Source organism: Salvia hispanica, chromosome 3 (assembly GCF_023119035.1).
Source record: "Salvia hispanica cultivar TCC Black 2014 chromosome 3, UniMelb_Shisp_WGS_1.0, whole genome shotgun sequence".
NCBI lineage: Eukaryota > Viridiplantae > Streptophyta > Magnoliopsida > Lamiales > Lamiaceae > Salvia > Salvia hispanica.
The window spans coordinates 40,815,395-40,834,122 of NC_062967.1; the positions used below are offsets into that span (position 1 = coordinate 40,815,395).

At 38.6% G+C, this 18,728-nt stretch overlaps 4 protein-coding genes and 1 non-coding gene across 6 annotated transcripts; 2 read left to right on the forward strand and 3 right to left on the reverse strand.

Annotated features, from left to right (window-relative positions):
- The first annotated feature begins 2,547 nt into the window (after positions 1 to 2,547).
- Positions 2,548 to 4,432, forward strand: LOC125214975 (aurachin C monooxygenase/isomerase-like). The gene is made up of 4 exons (XM_048116237.1): positions 2,548 to 2,845; positions 3,092 to 3,396; positions 3,482 to 3,692; positions 3,807 to 4,432. Exons 1-4 carry the CDS (start codon positions 2,612 to 2,614, stop codon positions 4,326 to 4,328), a joined length of 1,272 nt encoding a protein of 423 aa, XP_047972194.1. The 5' UTR covers positions 2,548 to 2,611; the 3' UTR covers positions 4,329 to 4,432.
- Positions 4,433 to 4,703: 271 nt separating this feature from the next.
- Positions 4,704 to 5,675, reverse strand: LOC125210182 (rust resistance kinase Lr10-like). The gene has a single exon (XM_048109753.1). It carries the CDS (start codon positions 5,673 to 5,675, stop codon positions 4,704 to 4,706), a length of 972 nt encoding a protein of 323 aa, XP_047965710.1.
- A 1,319-nt stretch (positions 5,676 to 6,994) lies between these two features.
- Positions 6,995 to 7,066, reverse strand: TRNAG-UCC. The gene has a single exon. It is a non-coding gene; the product is annotated as a tRNA-Gly (tRNA).
- A 725-nt stretch (positions 7,067 to 7,791) lies between these two features.
- On the forward strand, positions 7,792 to 13,610 carry LOC125214974 (pleiotropic drug resistance protein 1-like). The gene is given in 21 exon segments (XM_048116236.1): positions 7,792 to 8,136; positions 8,230 to 8,350; positions 8,443 to 8,531; positions 8,650 to 8,734; positions 8,824 to 8,983; positions 9,065 to 9,141; positions 9,225 to 9,278; positions 9,376 to 9,466; positions 9,544 to 9,845; positions 9,936 to 10,217; positions 10,299 to 10,615; positions 10,692 to 10,852; positions 10,933 to 11,036; positions 11,111 to 11,267; positions 11,345 to 11,898; positions 11,972 to 12,262; positions 12,343 to 12,560; positions 12,656 to 12,883; positions 12,974 to 13,145; positions 13,225 to 13,474; positions 13,477 to 13,610. Coding segments are annotated over 21 exon segments (4,155 nt in total). The 5' UTR covers positions 7,792 to 7,813; the 3' UTR covers positions 13,596 to 13,610.
- A 182-nt stretch (positions 13,611 to 13,792) lies between these two features.
- On the reverse strand, positions 13,793 to 15,941 carry LOC125214976 (probable protein phosphatase 2C 57). Of its 2 annotated transcripts, none has more exons than XM_048116239.1 (4): positions 15,534 to 15,941; positions 14,941 to 15,150; positions 14,586 to 14,797; positions 13,793 to 14,501 (listed from the first exon to the last, which is right to left on the reverse strand). In XM_048116239.1, exons 1-4 carry the CDS (start codon positions 15,711 to 15,713, stop codon positions 13,937 to 13,939), a joined length of 1,167 nt encoding a protein of 388 aa, XP_047972196.1. In that variant the 5' UTR covers positions 15,714 to 15,941; the 3' UTR covers positions 13,793 to 13,936. The 2 variants fall into 2 exon arrangements, with proteins under 2 accessions (XP_047972196.1, XP_047972197.1); XM_048116240.1 differs by having other exon boundaries at positions 14,941 to 15,147; positions 15,534 to 15,940.
- Positions 15,942 to 18,728: the final 2,787 nt, after the last annotated feature.

An 18,728-nucleotide genomic window follows, 5' to 3' on the forward strand; every position in this document is an offset into this window, starting at 1 on the left:
CGTTTCCCGGATAATGTACGCCCGCATTATCCTCGCACAACATGATCGTCGAAGACGAAGGCGCACAACCGACTAGTGAGCCAATGACGATGAAGCCGGTCCAAGCCACCTAACAACTTACTTCCTAGTGTACGACGCGCTGGTACCTCTCGATGAAGCCGACCGCCTCAAGGAATTTTCCAACATGCGCCAAGTGGATGCTCATATTCAACTCCAAAAGGATATAATTGAAGAGTTGTGGGCACGGAGGATTGCAACTGACGATAGTTTTTTTTCTTTATTATGTACCTTTTTAAATGTAATTTTTTTTATCTATGTACCTTTTTAAATGCAATTAATGAATTTTTCCGTATATGTCTCGTAAATTTAATTCCGTAATTTAATCGTAATTTTAATTCCGTAAATGTAGTATATTTTGAATTATTTTTTTTGCGGCTGGCCTATGGCTGGCCTAAATCTGATGCTGGCAGGTGGATTTTTAAGTGCTGCTGACGTGGCACAGAGAGAGCAGTTGGCTCAGCCTATGGCTGGCCTAATAGCATTGGAGATGCTCTAACGATAACAGAGCAGCGCCGTGATTTTGTAACCTAAGTCACTTTTTTAAAATATACTCCCTCCGTCCCATTAAAGATGACCCAGTTTCCTTTTTGATTTGTCCTAACTAAGATGACCCATTACTTAAAATAGAAACACCTTTATCTCTACTTTATTCCCTCTCTCTTACTTATTCTCTCCTATTAACATACAAAATATAATTGCATAAAATCTCGTGCCGTCCAAAGAAGGGCTCATCTTCCTTGGGACGGAGGGAGTATCTATTAATGCGGCGTTATAGCATTTTATTTCGTTCTTGTGTGAACTTAATTAATATAGTACCTATTGAATATGCTTGTTTAGTTTAATTGAATTTAATAATAGAGTCAAAGTAAATTCAAAATGTATGATTCAGTAATTTGGTTCGATTTTGAGTTTTATTTTATTTGTATTTAATAAAATCAAATACTACTCCTAAGAGTTGTACTTAGAAGTTAACAAAGGCATAATTAGAATAATAAAAATGATAAAATAATATGAAATGTTAAATTTTTTAAAACATCTTAAATTAAATTAAGAGATTGTATGATGTGTTTTTTTATATTTTTAAAATATGGATATTTGTATTAATTAATCACCGTGCCTAAGAATACATAATGAATATTCAAATTGTATTGTTATATAATAATTTCTTAAATATTATACATACTACTACTATATGATTAATTATTTTTCAACCCCACGTATTTGATTTTCTAGATCAGTCATTGCTTCTAATACCAAACATTTGAAAATTTAAAAATCTAATACTACCATAATCTAAAATGTAAAAATATACTCCCGCGGCCCCGCATATTTTGGCATGAGGTGAAAGACTGAACAGACATATACGAACATGACATAGTTGTGTGGTTTCTTTTTTAGCTAAAACTGACGCACCCAAAACAGGGTCACATGTATTTTACAACCAGATTAACCGTACACGGTTTAATTGGTTTGACACAATAGATTACTAGTCCAACCAAAATCCTGCATACATATATATAATTAAGATGTATATTAAAATATTACCACATCCGTCCACCAAAACTTTTAAATAGTTTGTCATGTAATTAAAAGACACATTTATCTTCTTTTTTTTTCATTTTCAATAATAGAATTTATACTCCACTAACTCATTACACTCATATTTTACTATAAGACTACTCATATTTTAATATAAGATTAATACTACTCCCTCCGTTCCCTATTTAGGAGTCTTATTTCTGGACAACACGAGTTTTAAAAAATGTTAAGAATAATGGATGAAAAAAGTTAGTGGAATAGATGTTCTACTTGCATATAGTATTCGTTTTAAATGAGATCTGAGTGAAGTGAGTTAGTGGAAGATGAGACCCTATTAATATTTATTGTAAAAGTGAATCGAGACTCCTATTCACGGACAGAGGAAATATAATATAAAAAATGAGACTCATATTCCACTAATTTTTTCATTCATTTCCTTTATAAAATCAACTAAATTTTTAAAATCAGTGTAAAGTCAAAAATATATCTTTAAATAACGGATTGGGGAAATAAAGGTTAATACTCTCCGTATATAATAAAAGAATTTAAAAATATATACATGACTCTATGAGGTTGTAGGAAATAAGAAGGATCCGACTTATGGTTTTGAAGTCCATTTTGATTTTTGAGATGTTGTTCTTGATCAATTTTGTAAGATCGTTTTGAGTGAACACTTATTAAAAAAAAATAATATTTAATTTGTCTCATTAGAATTGAAACATTGTTAAAAAAAAATGTTTTATAAAAAGAAAACAATACTATTTTTACTTTTATTTTTTTTTTTATTAACTCACAAAACAATATTAAATAAAATTGAGTCGACCTTAATTTATAAGCTCATAAAAATACTTTTATTATTCGACCATCGCACCAGCTCGGAGGATAATATCAATAATTTCATAATAATAATATCTACTCACAGTCTTTAAGAAAAAAATACTAGGCCACTCAAATTAATGACGTTGGCATATAGCTAAGGAAATCGAGAAACTTGAAACGCTGTCGTTTGAAGATGAAGGGGAAGGCAGTGGTGGTTGGCGGCAGCATCGCAGGCTTGTCGTGCGCCCACGCGCTCATCACCGCCGGCTGGGGAGTAGTGGTGCTGGAGAAAACAAGCTCCCCAGCGACGGGTTGCGCCACCGGTGCCGGACTCGGCCTCGACCTTTTATCGCAGAAACTCATCAAATCATGGCTCGATCAACCTCATACGCTCGACCTCACCACATTGCCGCTCACAATTGATCAAGTAAGTAAACCACCGAATTATAGTTCTGTTATCGAAATTGAATAGGATACCTAATTAGATTTGTTTTCCCCCAATTTATACATTGCTAGTTGATTGTGCTTTTAATCGGAGATTCAATTAGGTTAGGAATTAGGATCAGTAGGGTGAAATTTTATCAGTTCCTTGATTTTTCAGAATAGTATGTGGAAATAATCACAATTCAGTGTGAGATTAATGAGTTTCTGGTGCTAATTTGTGACATTGTAGAGTGAAGCAACTGATGGGGAGAAGAAAATCAATCGGATGCTAACAAGGGATGAGAAATTCAATTTTAGAGCAGCACTCTGGTCTGATCTGTACAGCCTTCTGTACAAGGCATTGCCTCCAGGGACAGTCCACTGGGGGCAAACGTTTCTCTCCTTTCGCGTTTCCGATGACGAAAATTGCGTGAAGGTGAAGCTTAAAGCTTCTAAATCTGGAGAGGTGACTGAGGTTGTAGGTGATCTTCTTGTGGCAGCTGATGGCTGTCTCTCTTCTATACGGCAGAGTTTCTTTCCCGAGCTTAAATTGAGGTTTGTGAATCGGTTGTTGATGATTTAGCTGAAAATTCGGGATGTTGTTTGTTTGTTCGTTCGACTAAATTACAGATTCAGTTAGGTATTCAGGTTATTGTGCATGGAGAGGAGTCCTTGATTTTTCGAACAATGAGGATTCGGACACCATTCTTGGGCTCAAGAAGGCTTTCCCTGATCTTGGGAAATGCTTATATTTCGACTTGGGATCAGGAACTCACTCTGTGTTTTATGAGCTGTTGAACCAGCGGATCAATTGGATTTGGTACGTGAATCAGCCGGAGCCACAGCTTAAGGTATACCCTTCTTCTCTCTCTGTGGATTGTCGATGGTGGCAAGTTGTTCATATTCTTGTTTGTGGATGAAGTGTACGGGAAAAAAAATGATATAATTGTTGGTGAATGAATCAGGGAAACTCGGTAACCATGAAAGTAAGCAGTGATATGATCGCCAAAATGCATGAAGCAGCAGAGAAGGTTTGGGTACCCGAACTGATGAAAGTTATACGAGAAACAAAAGATCCTTTCTTGAATGTGATATACGACTGTGAACCGCTGGGCCAAATTGTTTGGCAGAACGTGGTCTTGATTGGAGATGCAGCTCATCCGACTACACCGCATGGTCTGAGGAGCACAAACATGTCGATATTAGATGCTGCAGTCCTCGGGAAGTGTCTTGAGAAGTGGGGAGTCGAGAATCTAGCTTCAGCTCTTCAAGAATATCAATCCACTCGTCTGCCTGTCACAACAGAGCAGGTCCTGTTTTCACGAAGATTAGGGCGTATCAAGCAAGGTCTGCAACTTCCTGACCGCCAGCCCCTTGAGCCAAGAACAGCAAGTTGGGAAGATTGTGAGGAACTGCAGCAGAAGAAGATGCCTTTTCTGTCAGATACGCCTTCTATTCTGAGCCATATAAAACTGTTGGAGGATTAAACCTGTTATTCTTCTATGTCTAAAACATTCCATGTCAATATCTTATCTTTATGTAAGTTATTCCTAGTGATTCAAACAGAATGGATGCTAGTTTTTTTTAAGTATACTCTTATGTGCTGGAGTAGGAACGGACAGAGTGTCTATGAAACTCAGAGAGAAATGGACTCAACAAAAACCCAACTTCTCCAGCTACTTAGTTTGTATATAGGATGAACAAAGAATTCTTTAATACTACTATGATTCACAAGATCATGAAAATAACTAATAGCAATTAATATAGTAATTCACTTCATGTTACATCTGATTATGAACAAATCACAAATGCACAACAAAGTGGAACTTGTTTCTAAGTAAAATATAGATGATAACACAAATTCAAGCAATACTAACAATCTCAATAATGCTGCTATCATTGATATCATGCAACAATGACATGGAACCATTTGAATTTGTAGCCCAGTTTTCATCCTCATTTCCTGCCATATACGCTGGATAGTTAGGGATATGCAGTTGTTCGACATCACCTTCTAACATCTCTAGCACCTTATTCATTGATGGACGATTGTCTGGATTCATTTGTATGCACCATAACGCAACTATAGTCATCTTCCGACCAATGTTTCTATCATCATTTTCATTATCATTTCCAATGTCAATGTCCTCACCTTTGTTCAAGTGGTCGTATATCCAGTTTGGGAAATACTTACTAGATTCATCATTGTTTCGTGTCAAATCTTTGTTTAAGTTTACCATTTCCATCAACAACATCCCTAAACTATACACATCGGCCTTGTAAGACACTCGGCCAATACTTCTATTGATAAGTTCAGGAGCAACATACCCTATAGTTCCTCTAGCAGTCGTCAAAGTAACTGCCTCCTTGTTTGTGGCACATAATTTTGCTAGCCTGAAATCTGATATTTTTGGGACGAACTTATCATCAAGAAGTATATTGTGAGGTTTGATGTCAAAATGCAAGATCTGGATGTCACAACCATGGTGCAAATACTCAATCCCTCGAGCCACTTTAACTGCAATTTTAAATTTCATGTCCCAATCCAATGAAGATGATTTTTCTTTGTTTAAGATGTACTTGTCAAGAGAACCATTTGGCATGTAATAAAAAACGAGGGCACACTTTGATCTTTCAGCGCAATATCCAACAAGTTGGACAACATTTACATGATGGATCCTTCCAATAGTTGCTATTTCATTAATGAAGTCTTGCCCGTTTGCTGCGGATTTTCCAAGTGATTTGACTGCTACAAGATGGCCACTTCGAAGCTTTCCCTTATAAACAGAACCGGAGCCCCCTTGCCCTAGTTTATCTTCAAAATTTGTAGTCATCTTCTTTATGTCCGAATAGGAATACCTAATTGGAGCGAGTTTGTTGTCACTTTGTAGAAATGACTCTACTCCCTCGAAAGAGGACAAACGCCTTTTCCGAAATTTGCAGAACAAAAAATAGACTACCAAAGGACAAATTATTATCCTTGGTGCCCAAATGATGATTCCAGTGATGATAATATTTTTGTTCAAAAACAAATGCAAATTATAATATTGAAATGGTAATTCAACATAAAACATAAATAAAGAGCGCATCAGGGAACACGAATTCATTAACTTCAGTTGGGATCTCGATATAAGTTTTCTCTACACGCACACCAGCTATATACAAAATAAAATAAAGTGAATTTAAACGTACTAGAAGTGTTGTGATATTTACACGTAAAAGTAAATATCCTTACATTTATCGATGTAAATATGCAAGAGTAGTATTCCAACTCCATATCCGATGATTATCAGAAGGGGGCTTAATGAAGAGGTTAAACAAACTGAATTTTTCATGGTAGACAAAATTAGAACATGTATCAATCAATCTTCTCCATTGTGACATAAATTAAGTGCTCACCTATAATTGCCACACAGCTCACCACAAACACTGCATATATACATACAGAATACATAAGGGGACATGATTAACAATGTAGAATTTAAAGTGGTTAGTAGTAGTAATGCATAAATTTAGAGGTCATACCAATGAATACAATGTAATCAGATCCCAGACCATGTAAGTAGTAGTCTGTTAATAAAAACTAACATTTGAGAAAATTTAAAGTAGAAAGAGAGACTAAAAAAAAGGAAATTGAATTGAAGATTCATTCATACAGTATTGTCGCTCTTCCAAAAAGGAATTGAATGAGAGGAATAATAGACCAGTAATTCCAGGCTTACCCCTGCAATTATGAAAACTGAAATATCTTGACAAAATTAGATCTCTTGTAACCTTATAGCCACTATTAATGAATCTTGATTGATGTGATTAAATTGATGAATAAGAAAAAAAATGTAAAGTGGGCACCTAGAATGGCCAGAGGAATTAGGAGATACTCTGCAAATAAAGATGATAATCATTAATTAACTAGTTATGAGCACAAATGTTGTTAGAATTTTAAGTGTGGAAAGTGCCATGATGTCGCGAGTATAAGATCTGATCGAGGCCCTCATGATCACCCGGGGTGTGATAACATAGCTTGAGTAATATCTTTGAAGAAAAAGGAATTGTTCAACGGCAGCATGGAGGAGTGAGAGAAGCAAGAGAGATGAAGTGGTGAGGAATATGAGGTTCATGCAAGAATCAAAAGAGACAATGAAAACAACTGCACTGCGTTTGCCGGGAGTCGAACCCGGGTCTATTGCTTGGAAGGCAATTATCCTAACCGTTGGACTACAAACGCATTCTTGCTATATCTTACATTTAATATTATATTCATCTACTAGTATCTTGACAATGATAATGTAGGATTTTTAGTACACGAAAGAAGCATTTCTTGAAAAATGAATTATCCATTATTATAAATGTATTTGAAACTCATTTTTAATTGCTGCCACTCAACCAGCAGTCTTTCAAAATATTCGTATTACGATAGAATTAGTTAGGCCATCCCATCTACAACTTAACCCTAATACTCATATTTTTCAAATGTCACATCTCATGTTAGTATTGTCAATATCATACACATTAATTAGTAGGAGGCGTATAGTTTAATGATAATTTAGTTGAGTTTGGAGTCACAAATGTTCTTAGCTAGGATTCAATGGGATTTAGTAAACCTTGTCATTAGTTATGGTTAATCGTGTTTACTATCCATAATTTTATGACTACTCCTTTGCATGAGATTTTCTTCTTGTAATTCTAATAACTAAAATTTTTGAATTACCATCCACTTATTTATAGCCTGAATTTTTGTGTACTATTTTACAAAAATACTTAGTATTATATTTTGCAAGTAAAATTAAATAAATATTGCACGCGAAGAGTTCAAACGTCTCGTGACAACCTAATAAATAGTTACATGACAAAAATGGCGACAGTTCCAAGTAATCTAATTAGTATGCAATTGTCTCGAAAATATATAATTGTCTTCAATTTCATTTATGATTAAAAGGCTAATAACGGTGGCTGTTTGCTTCATGCAGCGGTGATGGAGGGAGGGGACATATTTAGAGCTAGCAGCGCGCGTTTAAGCAGCTCAAACATATGGAGGAACACAGGAATGGAAGTTTTTTCAAAGTCTTCTGTGGAAGCTGATGATGAAGAGGCCTTAAAATGGGCTGCTCTTGAGAAGCTTCCAACGAATCTTCGTATAAGGAGGGGGATACTTACAGAAGATGAAGGGAAATCGAGGGAGGTTGATATAAAGAATCTTGGATTAGTGGAGAGGAAGAATCTTGTGGAGAGGCTGCTGCAGATTGCAGAGGAAGGGAATGAGAGGTTCTTGCTTAAGCTAAAAGAAAGAATTCAGAGGTATTCTTGAAATGTATATGTTGATGATATATAATGGATGCAAGATTCATTTTTGGATTCTTTTTTCAACTTTGTTTGGATTGATTGGTACAGGGTTGGTCTTGATCTTCCAACTATTGAAGTTCGATACGAGCATTTAAGCATTGATGCAGAGGCCTATGTAGGTGGGAGAGCTCTGCCTACAGTGTTCAACTTCATTGTTAATATCTTGGAGGTGATTGATTCAGACATACTGATATTGGTCTAAACTAAATTATCTGTTTTTTAACTTTTTTTCCTTATTTATTTTGCTTGTTTTTTGTGCAGGGATTCTTGAGTAGTTGCCGTCTTCTTCCGAGTAGAAAGAAGCCTCTGCCTATTCTTCATGATGTTAGTGGAATCATCAAACCTGGAAGGTGAAGAACTGATGATTTTAAGGCCAAGTTTCAAATTTCAGTGATTCCTTATTTTTCTTGGTTGAAACATGAAACTGCAGCTTGCGTTTTGATTAAGTTTACTGCTCTTGTTTTGTAGAATGACGCTACTGTTAGGGCCACCGAGCTCTGGGAAAACGTCGTTGCTGCTGGCTTTGGCCGGAAAGCTTGATCCGGAGCTAAAAGTAGGCCAACAACACAAGTCCAATTTTTACAAGTTTTAGTGATGAGGAACATTTTATATGATTGTATTTGGCCTTTTCCTGTCTGAAAGGTGTCTGGAGTAGTGAAATACAACGGGCACGAGATGAACGAATTTGTGCCACAAAGGACATCAGCATACATCAGCCAGCATGATTTGCATATAGGGGAGATGACAGTTAGAGAAACACTGGCTTTCTCCGCGAGATGCCAAGGAGTTGGAGCGCGTCTCGGTCTGCATTTTTGTCTCATTTCACATACAAAATCTACAAGGATTAGTTTATTGAAATCTTTGTTTGTCTGAAAACTCTCAGATATGCTGGCTGAGCTATCAAGAAGAGAGAAGGAAGCAAACATCAAGCCAGATCCTGATCTTGATGTTTTCATGAAGGTATGAATCAAACTTATAACAAATTTTGTTGCTACCAAGAATCAAATTAGACAAAAAGAAAAGTTTGGATTTTCATTGTACAGGCAAGTTCTATTGCAGGGCAGGAAGAAAGTGTGGTGACAGATTACATAATCAAGGTAAGAAAATAATATCCAAAAATTTAACTACTTATATTAGTTACTATATACTACAAAAGATGTAGCTGTAACAGTATCTTGATTTGCTGAATGACAGATTTTGGGGCTTGAGGTCTGTGCTGACACTTTGGTTGGCGACGAAATGGTTCGAGGGATTTCAGGAGGGCAGAGAAAGAGACTAACAACAGGTAAACCTTAATAAAAAAGAGAAGAGAATTGAGCAATTTGAGGCCAAGTTTTAATCTTGATGCAAATTGGATATTAGGGGAAATGCTGGTTGGACCAGCTAGAGCTCTGTTCATGGATGAGATATCGACTGGTTTGGACAGCTCAACGACGTTCCAGATTGTCAACTCGATCAGGCAAACCATCCACATTCTACAAGGGACCGGTGTGATCTCACTGCTGCAGCCTGCACCAGAGACGTTCGACTTATTTGATGACATAATCCTCCTATCAGATGGCCAGGTTGTGTATCACGGCCCACGTGAGCATGTGCTAGAATTCTTCGAGTACATGGGATTCAAATGTCCTGAGAGGAAAGGAGTTGCAGATTTCCTTCAAGAAGTATGCATGCCATTTATTCCCATCATCTACGACCTTTTTTTTCTTCGAGAATATGCCTATTCAAGCTTGTTTTTCTGCATAAAAATTTAGGTGACATCGAAGAAGGATCAAGTGCAGTACTGGATGCACAGAGACGAGCCTCACAGCTACGTGTCTGTGACGGAATTCTCTGAAGCATTTCAGTCCTTTCACGTCGGGAGAAAGCTTGGCGATGAGCTTGCTGTCCCTTTCAACAAGGCAAAGAGCCACCCCACTGCTCTCACCAGTGACAGATATGGAGTCAGCAAGAAGGTGCTTCTCAAAGCCTGTGTTGACAGAGAGTGGCTGCTCATGAAGCGCAATTCTTTCGTCTACATATTCAAGCTGATACAAGTAAGATTCAGTTGTATACTATTATCATGGCTCAGTCACAGCTAGCTCTGATTTATCTTACATTTTGGTGTGGCATTGTAGATTATTATCATGGCTAGCATTTCGATGACACTATTTTATAAGACGGAGATGCCTAAGAAGACGGAAACAGATGGTGGGATATACATGGGAGCTTTGTTTTATGCTCTTTTGATGAACATGTTCAATGGATTCTCAGAGCTGGCAATGAGTATAATGAAGCTCCCCGTGTTCTACAAGCAACGGGACCTTCTGTTCTTCCCTCCGTGGGCATACTCTCTGCCATCATGGGTGCTCAAGATCCCAATCACACTCGTTGAGGTCGCTATATGGGTCGTTTTGACTTACTACACAAGCGGATATGATTCTGATGTGGGAAGGTAATAACCATCAACACATATATAACATACTAATTCGTATACATAGAGTGCTGATTCTGAGTTTGTTTGTGTGCAGATTCTTCAAGCAAATGCTGCTGCTGATATGTGTGAATCAGATGGCTTCTGCACTGTTTCGTTTGATGGGAGCGCTGGGAAGAAACATCATAGTCGCCAACACGTTTGGTTCATGCGCGTTGCTCACAGTTCTCGTCTTAGGTGGATTCATTCTATCGCGAGGTAGACATTGACATATTATCCTATGTATGACCTTTCTATGCATAGTTTGGTAACACAGAGCTGTTGCTTTTTTCCAACAGAAAATATCAAGAAATGGTGGATTTGGGGTTACTGGATTTCACCTTTGATGTATGGACAGAATGCCATGGCTGTGAATGAGTTTCTTGGAAAGAGTTGGAGCCATGTAAGTATCTATGATTCTTGAACTAGTACTACAACGAACGAGCAAACTAACTAACAAACATCGAACGCCTGCAGATTCCTCCTGGCTCGACAGAATCTGTTGGGGTGTCGGTTTTGAAATCGCGTGGGATCTTCACAGAAGCGCGTTGGTACTGGATAGGCGTAGGCGCTCTCATCGGATACGTCTTCCTCTTCAACTTACTCTGCATCGCGGCTCTCACTTACCTCAACCGTGAGCTCTTGTTCTCGGCCTTGTAAACTCTAAAAATTGAAGGCAAGTTTATAAGTGGTGTGTTTAATTTGATGCAGCATTTGGAAAGCCACAAGCTGTTCTATCAGAGGAGACATTAGCAGAGAGGAATGCCATCAAAAGAGGCCAACAACCTACACAAAATCAAAATGCAGCAAGAGAAAACCAGACTGTTTCATTAGGAGACATCAATCCAAACAGGAAGAGGGGAATGATTCTACCCTTCCAACCCCTCTCAATCACATTTGATGATATCCGTTACGCGGTAGACATGCCACCGGAGATGAGAGCCCACGGAATTGAAGACGAGCGCCTAGAGCTTCTCAAGGGCGTGAGTGGCGCCTTCAGGCCGGGAGTTTTGACAGCGCTGATGGGCGTGAGCGGGGCAGGAAAGACGACGCTGATGGATGTGCTGGCTGGCAGGAAAACCGGGGGCTACATTGAAGGGACCATCAAGATATCCGGATACCCGAAGAAGCAGGAGACCTTCGCACGCATAGCAGGATACTGTGAGCAGACAGACATCCACTCACCTCATGTCACTGTCTACGAGTCCCTCCAGTTCTCCGCCTGGCTCCGTCTGCCTCCTGATGTCGATGCTGCAACACGAAAGGTGCCCTCCCGCATTTTCTTGAACTAACTCACCCAAAAAGGGGAACAATTTAAACCAATGAGTGTGTGTGCAGATGTTCATTGATGAGGTGATGGAGCTAGTGGAGCTCACACCCTTGAGGGACTCCCTTGTAGGGCTGCCCGGTGTCAACGGCCTCTCAACCGAGCAGAGGAAGAGGCTCACAATTGCTGTGGAGCTCGTGGCCAACCCGTCCATCATATTCATGGACGAGCCAACATCAGGGCTCGATGCAAGGGCAGCTGCAATCGTGATGAGGACAGTCAGGAACACGGTGGACACGGGCAGGACTGTCGTATGCACCATCCATCAGCCAAGCATAGACATCTTCGACGCCTTTGATGAGGTATGCTACACCTTACAAGTTACAGCACCCACCCTTTCCACCTACAGAAAACCAATTCAACTGCATATAACTCTCCACAGCTGCTGCTGCTCAAACGAGGCGGGGAAGAGATCTACGTAGGCCCTCTAGGCCGACATTCGTCTCACCTCATCAAATACTTCGAGGGCATCCAAGGAATCAGCAACATCAAAGACGGATACAATCCAGCTACATGGATGCTTGACATCACTGCATCAGCACAAGAAGCAGCTCTTGGTGTTGATTTCACTCAAATATACAGAAATTCTGAGCTCTACATGTAATAATCATCAACAACACCACACTACTACATATAACCAAATGCTAGCGTCTAAAGCTAAATACATGACTTCTTCCTCTGCTGGTCTGATATAGGAGAAACAAAGCACTAATCAAGGAACTGAGCGAGCCCGCCCCGGGATCAAGAGACTTGCACTTCCCAAAGCAATACTCTCAGACATTCTGGACTCAATGCATGGCCTGCCTATGGAAGCAACACTGGTCCTACTGGCGGAATCCGCCCTACACAGCCGTGAGGCTGCTCTTCACCACCTTCATTGCAGTCATGTTCGGAGCCATATTCTGGGACCTCGGCTCCAAAAGGCGAGCAACCAAACCACACAACACAACCAAACACCCCTTCCAATTGTTCAAAACTTTCATAACATAACAAAGAGTGCCTAATCTGTGCAGGAAAAGGCAGCAAGACATCTTCAACGCAATGGGATCCATGTACGCTGCAGTACTATTCCTCGGTGTGCAGAACGCCACATCCGTGCAGCCCATTGTTGCTGTGGAGAGAACTGTTTTCTACAGAGAAAGGGCAGCAGGGATGTACTCCGCCTTGCCATACGCCTTTGGACAGGTATCTCGTTTCCTAGTCCGTGCAAAAAAACTGTCTCTTTTATTCATAACAACTAACAGCAGTCGCTTTCACGGTGTAGGCTGTGGTGGAACTCCCAAACCTGCTAGTGCAGACGTTGATATACGGCGTGATAGTGTATGCAATGATCGGGTTCGAGTGGACGGTGGTGAAGTTCTTCTGGTACCTTTTCTTCATGTATTTCACCTTGCTCTACTTTACACTCTACGGTATGATGACGGTGGCCGTCACGCCCAACCACAACATCGCTGCCATAATCTCCTCCGCCTTCTACGCTGTTTGGAACATCTTCTCCGGGTTCATTGTTCCTAAAACGGTGAGATAATTCATGATTTTGTGGGATATGTGGCTGTTATAATTGTAGGAATAGGCGTGTTGTTTGGCTTCATTTTTGCCTTCTCAATTAGGGCGTATAATTTCCAAAAGAGGTGAAAAACAGTGGAACAAGTTTGTTAGACATCATTTTTGTATTCTAAAAGAGATGAAAAAAAGTTAGTAAGGAGATCGGTTTGGCTTCATTTTTGTCTACACTAAATCAAAAAAGTAACTAAGGAAAGAGATGTTTAATAAATGTTGGTCCTAATTTAGTTTAATTTAGTAGTTCAAAATGAGAAAGAAACCGACGAAAATGAAAGTGGAAAAAGGGAAAGCTAATGTCAGTAGCCGCATATGTTACAGTTGGAAACTACATCCTCTCTCAACAATAAGCAAGCAAGAATAATAAAGAAAAAGATGAAGTGAGGAAGATGCCACAACCATCTAATCTCTAATCTTCAAATATCTAAGTCATCCAAGAAGCTCTGCAACTCCTTCAAACCTTCAGCAGAGATGCTCCGATGCACTCTTCCACGAGGGACCACCAAATTGGGCGGTGGCTCCGGCTGGAAGCAGACCACGACCACCGATAAATTATCTCCACTCTTTCTCTTCAAAGCTTCGTCCACGAGATCCTTGCTGCACATCAAGGGGTCGTTGTGCTCCTGGAGTCTTCTACGAGCAAAATCCACAGCGTTTTGGCTCAGAAACACGTCCCACATGCCATCACACCCGATGATGAGAAACTCATCTTCTTCGGTAAGCATCGTGGTCATGAGTTCAGGTTCTGCTGTAAGTGGTCCGCCATCATCACCTTTCAATCCTTCCATGTGCCAGTCGCCCAATGCACGAGCAACATTTAGCTGCCCGTTGAGATAGCCGTCGTATACATAACCTCCCGAGGCTTCTATACGACGCCTCTCCCTCAAGCACACTGGTTTATGATCTCTCGACATCTCAATTGCTTTACCCCTTCGACAGAGTACTGCTCTGCAGTCTCCAGCATTCGCCACCACCAGTGACCTACATTGAGACAAGCAGTAGACATCATTAATAGCATTTCTTATTTGTTCACAACGATGAATCATCCACAACTAAGATACCGACCTCCCAATCACCAGAGCTGCCAAAGCAGTGGTGCCCGAAGCAAGATCTGCATCCGTGGAGCAAGCTTCTGCAAAAGCAGCATCCGTCTGTAAAAATGCCGAAGACAGTACCCTCTCAATGTCCTGCGGAAAATCTCCATCCTCAACAATGAACCTTGGCAAATTATAGCACGCAAAGTCAGCAGCATGTTTCCCTCCATGTCCATCAAAAACCTGACCAATACAGAAAAAAATATTTCATCAGATACTAGCCTTACAATTTTAGTTACCTCCCCAAACAAGATTCTTTACCACATCCAAGAATAGCTACGATTCCACACGCCAAAAGTAAGAGATAAAAAGAGTTACTAACTAACCCCATAGAAGGCACTGGGACTCTCACTAGAGCCGCTTAAACCATAGTCATTCATCATGTTGTCTGCACAAACATATACATCTTCCATGTATGAGCGAGAGCCAACATCCGCCCATGCTCCCGACCGGAGAAGAGGCACATATTCAGCATCACTATCATCTAGGTTAAGTCTTGGTTCAAACGCAATTTCTGATGCCCTACTTTTCACCTGCTACCATTTCAGTCAAAATTCAATTGAGAAAGCAAATATAATGAAAGCTGAACCAATCACTCAAGAAATGCAGTAAACAATAAACCAATAGAGAGTACATGAAACATAGACTTAAGCTAAACCGATAAACGATTAAAATGTTATGTTCAAATCTAGTTCAAGCAGCCAATTGCTGAGTTAAATTTCCAATCGAATCCACAATCACTTCAAAACCTTACTATTCCCTCTTTATGGATTACATTTTATCGAGCAATCTAACCAATCAGATTCAGATTTAATGAATTGCACATTGATGAGTTACTGAAAATCCCTACAATTTCCCCCTTTGCCCAACTGGAAGCTGAAAAAAAGCAAGAGAATAGACGAATTTGAAGTGCAATTACCAAAGAGGGATGGCGAACAAGGGACTTAGCGCTCAAAGGAGGCGTGCCGCCTGAGTCCAGGCAGTGTCGGTAGGCTCCTCGGCCGGCTATAGAGTTGGGAATCGGCGGCCGTCCGTCTCCGGAGCTGGATTTTTCTGTGTCGCCATCAGCATTGTTGAGAGCTACTCTACTGGCTTCCATTACAAATGTGAACCATTACTCCTCCAATTGAAAGTTTGGAGCTTTTGTTGGGGGAATCAATGGAGCGGGAAATCAGGCGGTGAATGATGAAAGATGTTTCAATTTGGGGCTAGGGTTTGGGAAGGAGAATGAATAGTTAAATGCAGGTATTGTGCGAATACAGAAAGAAGAGATCTGAGATAGGAGAGAGAAAGACGTTGAATTTGGCGTTTGGAGTCGGTTTTGAGAAATACTGCCGCTGCGAAAATGATGCTTCGAATCAAGGCTACGGTGTCGTTTTGCGAGATCGACGTGTGCATTTTACAAGGTGCCACACGTTTTATATTTCAACGCTCTCGAGGTGTCATATGCTTATTTACGTTTCTCATTTATAAAACGCTTTCGATTTTATTTTGTCAGTGTTTATTTCACGTTTCTACTTTTTTTTTTAAGTTTATTTCATGATATTTACTTAATGGAGCTTTGAATTTTATTCCTAAGAGAAATCACTTGTTTACAGAATAAACTCATACAATACTGGCTTTTACCGCAATCAATTTTAACTAGTATAAAAATAATCACTAATAATAATGATTTTTATCATATTAAATATATTACTTTCTCGTTCCCATAATAGATGACACACTCAGATAATGACACGAGATTTTAAGAGATATTGTTTTATATGTTAAGTGAAGAGGAAAAATAGTATATTTATAAATTATATTAATGTTAGAGAAAACTTTTTCTAGAAAATAAAATGTGACATCTTTTGTGGAAAAAAAGAAAAATAAAATGTAACATCTATTATAGAACGGATGAAGTAACTTTTACTTAAAGATGAGTAGAGCCTATATAACTTTTTGTAAATTTATCATATTATAATAGAATATTGGTCACTAAAAGTATGATTTGATTTAATTTAGATATTTTCTATTATCTTTAAAATTATTATAAAATATTATAAATTTTATATTTCATGTGTTATTTTCCACGGCGAGTTAATCACCATATCCGACTAACATGCATAACTTTTTCTTATCTTACTTGACACAACTAAACTTTCTATGTCAATACATTTTATCCTATTTGCTGCAAACTTAAAAAAAATAGTATAAAATATGATGAATGTTTCACAGTTGTGCAGATAGAAAAAAATTTTATCGAAAATATTTTATTTGGGTCACATGGGAAAATAACAGAACAAATGTAATATTTGTGATATTTTAAATTAATTATAAAATTTGTGTAAAATATAAAATTAAATAAAAGTTTATGATTTTAGAGATCAATTTCATAGTACTTGCTTATAGTGATATGTCTATATAAGAAAGTGTCAATATATCTAAAATATATCTTTATTAATACGAACTGAATAGATTCCATCCAATGATTAGTTAAAAATAGAAGATACAATAATGAAAAGATCCCATTCCTGGCCAATCATTAGTTAAAACATAAGAAAAGACTAAGAAACAGTAAAAGAAATCAAAATTAATGATATCCGAGTAAGCTACCAACCAAACAGCACCGTGTTTCGGTTGTAGCTGCAAATATTTTAGTTAGTAATTTCTAATTATTCATGTGAGCTCCAATATATATACATATACATCCCAATTAATCAAAGAGTAGAAGAAGAAGAAGAAGTCGATGGCGGATGGCGATGTTGAAGCCGCGAAAAAGGAGCAGACACGCCACCTGGAGAAAGAGGCGTTCCAGCTGGCCAACTACTACTTTGTGTTCCAAGGCGTCATCTTTACTGCGTTCTACCATGCACCATCGCACCTCAAGTGCGACCACAAGTGGGTTCCCATGACTCTATCGGCTCTCGCTGGCTTCCTCAACTCCTGCGCGCTTCTTAGGATCGCGCTCCGCTACAAGGCCTCCTTGGATGATGCAGACACCGGAGCTGGCCACGACACCATCGCCGTCATGTGCCAGAGGTCGTGGAGGTGCTTCTATGTCATCGCCTGCATGACGTTCGTCATCGTCTTTCTTGGGGTCACGCTCGCCGGTTGTTGGGTCGTCTCTTGTTCCACTGATACCTTGTCACCGGACACCGACTAAATCTTTTCATTTTTAACTTCATTATTGAGGTATGGACCATGTGATGCATCTCAGTTGATCAGACGCTTTAGAGTAACTGCATAAGATGTTTGTTTAATATGTATTCATGCACTTTATTATAATAAAGAAAAGAAAATCATGTCTGTGTTTTGTAAATCTTCCAATATATGGAGTATATATAACATTAAGTTGTTAATTTTCTTACATAAGTAGTACTAATAAAATGCAATTTGGCAAAATGATTTCATTTTGATATAATATAAAAGCATGCATGTAGTGTTTTAAATCTGGTCTTTTAGTCCTTGTGGAAACGAATACACATGGTGAAGTCAATAATTTTGTTACTATAATGTTGAAATTTTTTATGAATAGATTAGTAAAAGTTTTTCTTCCTAGGTGAGAGATTTTGCATAGTTTTTTGGTGTGTCTTTTGTCGTTGATTGTTCGTTGGGTTGTTAACGACTCTTTTGCTCGCTGCACCTTCCGCTTGAGAATTTTTTTTTGTATCAAAACAAAAATATTAATTGTTCATGGTTTGAATGATTTTGCCCAGTCTCATTTTGTTCCTAATTGCATATACCAACAGATAGTGTCACCTTACTTTTAAGATCTTCTATGTAATGAAAAATAGCAAGCCAAAACATAATGGTGTCTACCCATGACAAACTTTTCACTCTTTATTTGCATCATGGCATTTCAGAGCTAAAGATTGCAGTTTTATGTAAGGAGGGCATTAGTGAAAAACAAAAGTATTTGTTTTTATTGTTTGAGAAAATATCAAGTTGGATCAGCCTCATAATAAAAGAGGAAGACTTGGAAATGGTAAAAGAAGCATAGATTTCAAAATTAAAAGGAGTGGAACTATTGCACCACGTTTCTCGCATATACTTAACTGCACTTACAAGCAACTGAGATTATTTATTAAAAATTATTAAAAAAATGCGAATATTTATTAACTCATGATATTTA

Bases quoted from the DNA above. Each gene is read 5' to 3' on its own strand.
- LOC125214975 (XM_048116237.1), top strand. From the start codon at position 2,612: ATGAAGGGGAAGGCAGTGGTGGTTGGCGGCAGCATCGCAGGCTTGTCG. The intron at 2,846-3,091 runs GTAAGTAAACCA...GTGACATTGTAG, and splicing joins TGCCGCTCACAATTGATCAA to AGTGAAGCAACTGATGGGGA. The intron at 3,693-3,806 runs GTATACCCTTCT...TGAATGAATCAG, and splicing joins AGCCGGAGCCACAGCTTAAG to GGAAACTCGGTAACCATGAA.
- LOC125210182 (XM_048109753.1), bottom strand. From the start codon at position 5,675: ATGACTACAAATTTTGAAGATAAACTAGGGCAAGGGGGCTCCGGTTCT.
- LOC125214976 (XM_048116239.1), bottom strand. From the start codon at position 15,713: ATGGAAGCCAGTAGAGTAGCTCTCAACAATGCTGATGGCGACACAGAA. The intron at 14,798-14,940 runs GTTAGTTAGTAA...TGTATTGGTCAG, and splicing joins GTCCCAGTGCCTTCTATGGG to GTTTTTGATGGACATGGAGG. The intron at 14,502-14,585 runs GTCGGTATCTTA...GTCTCAATGTAG, and splicing joins GCAGCTCTGGTGATTGGGAG to GTCACTGGTGGTGGCGAATG.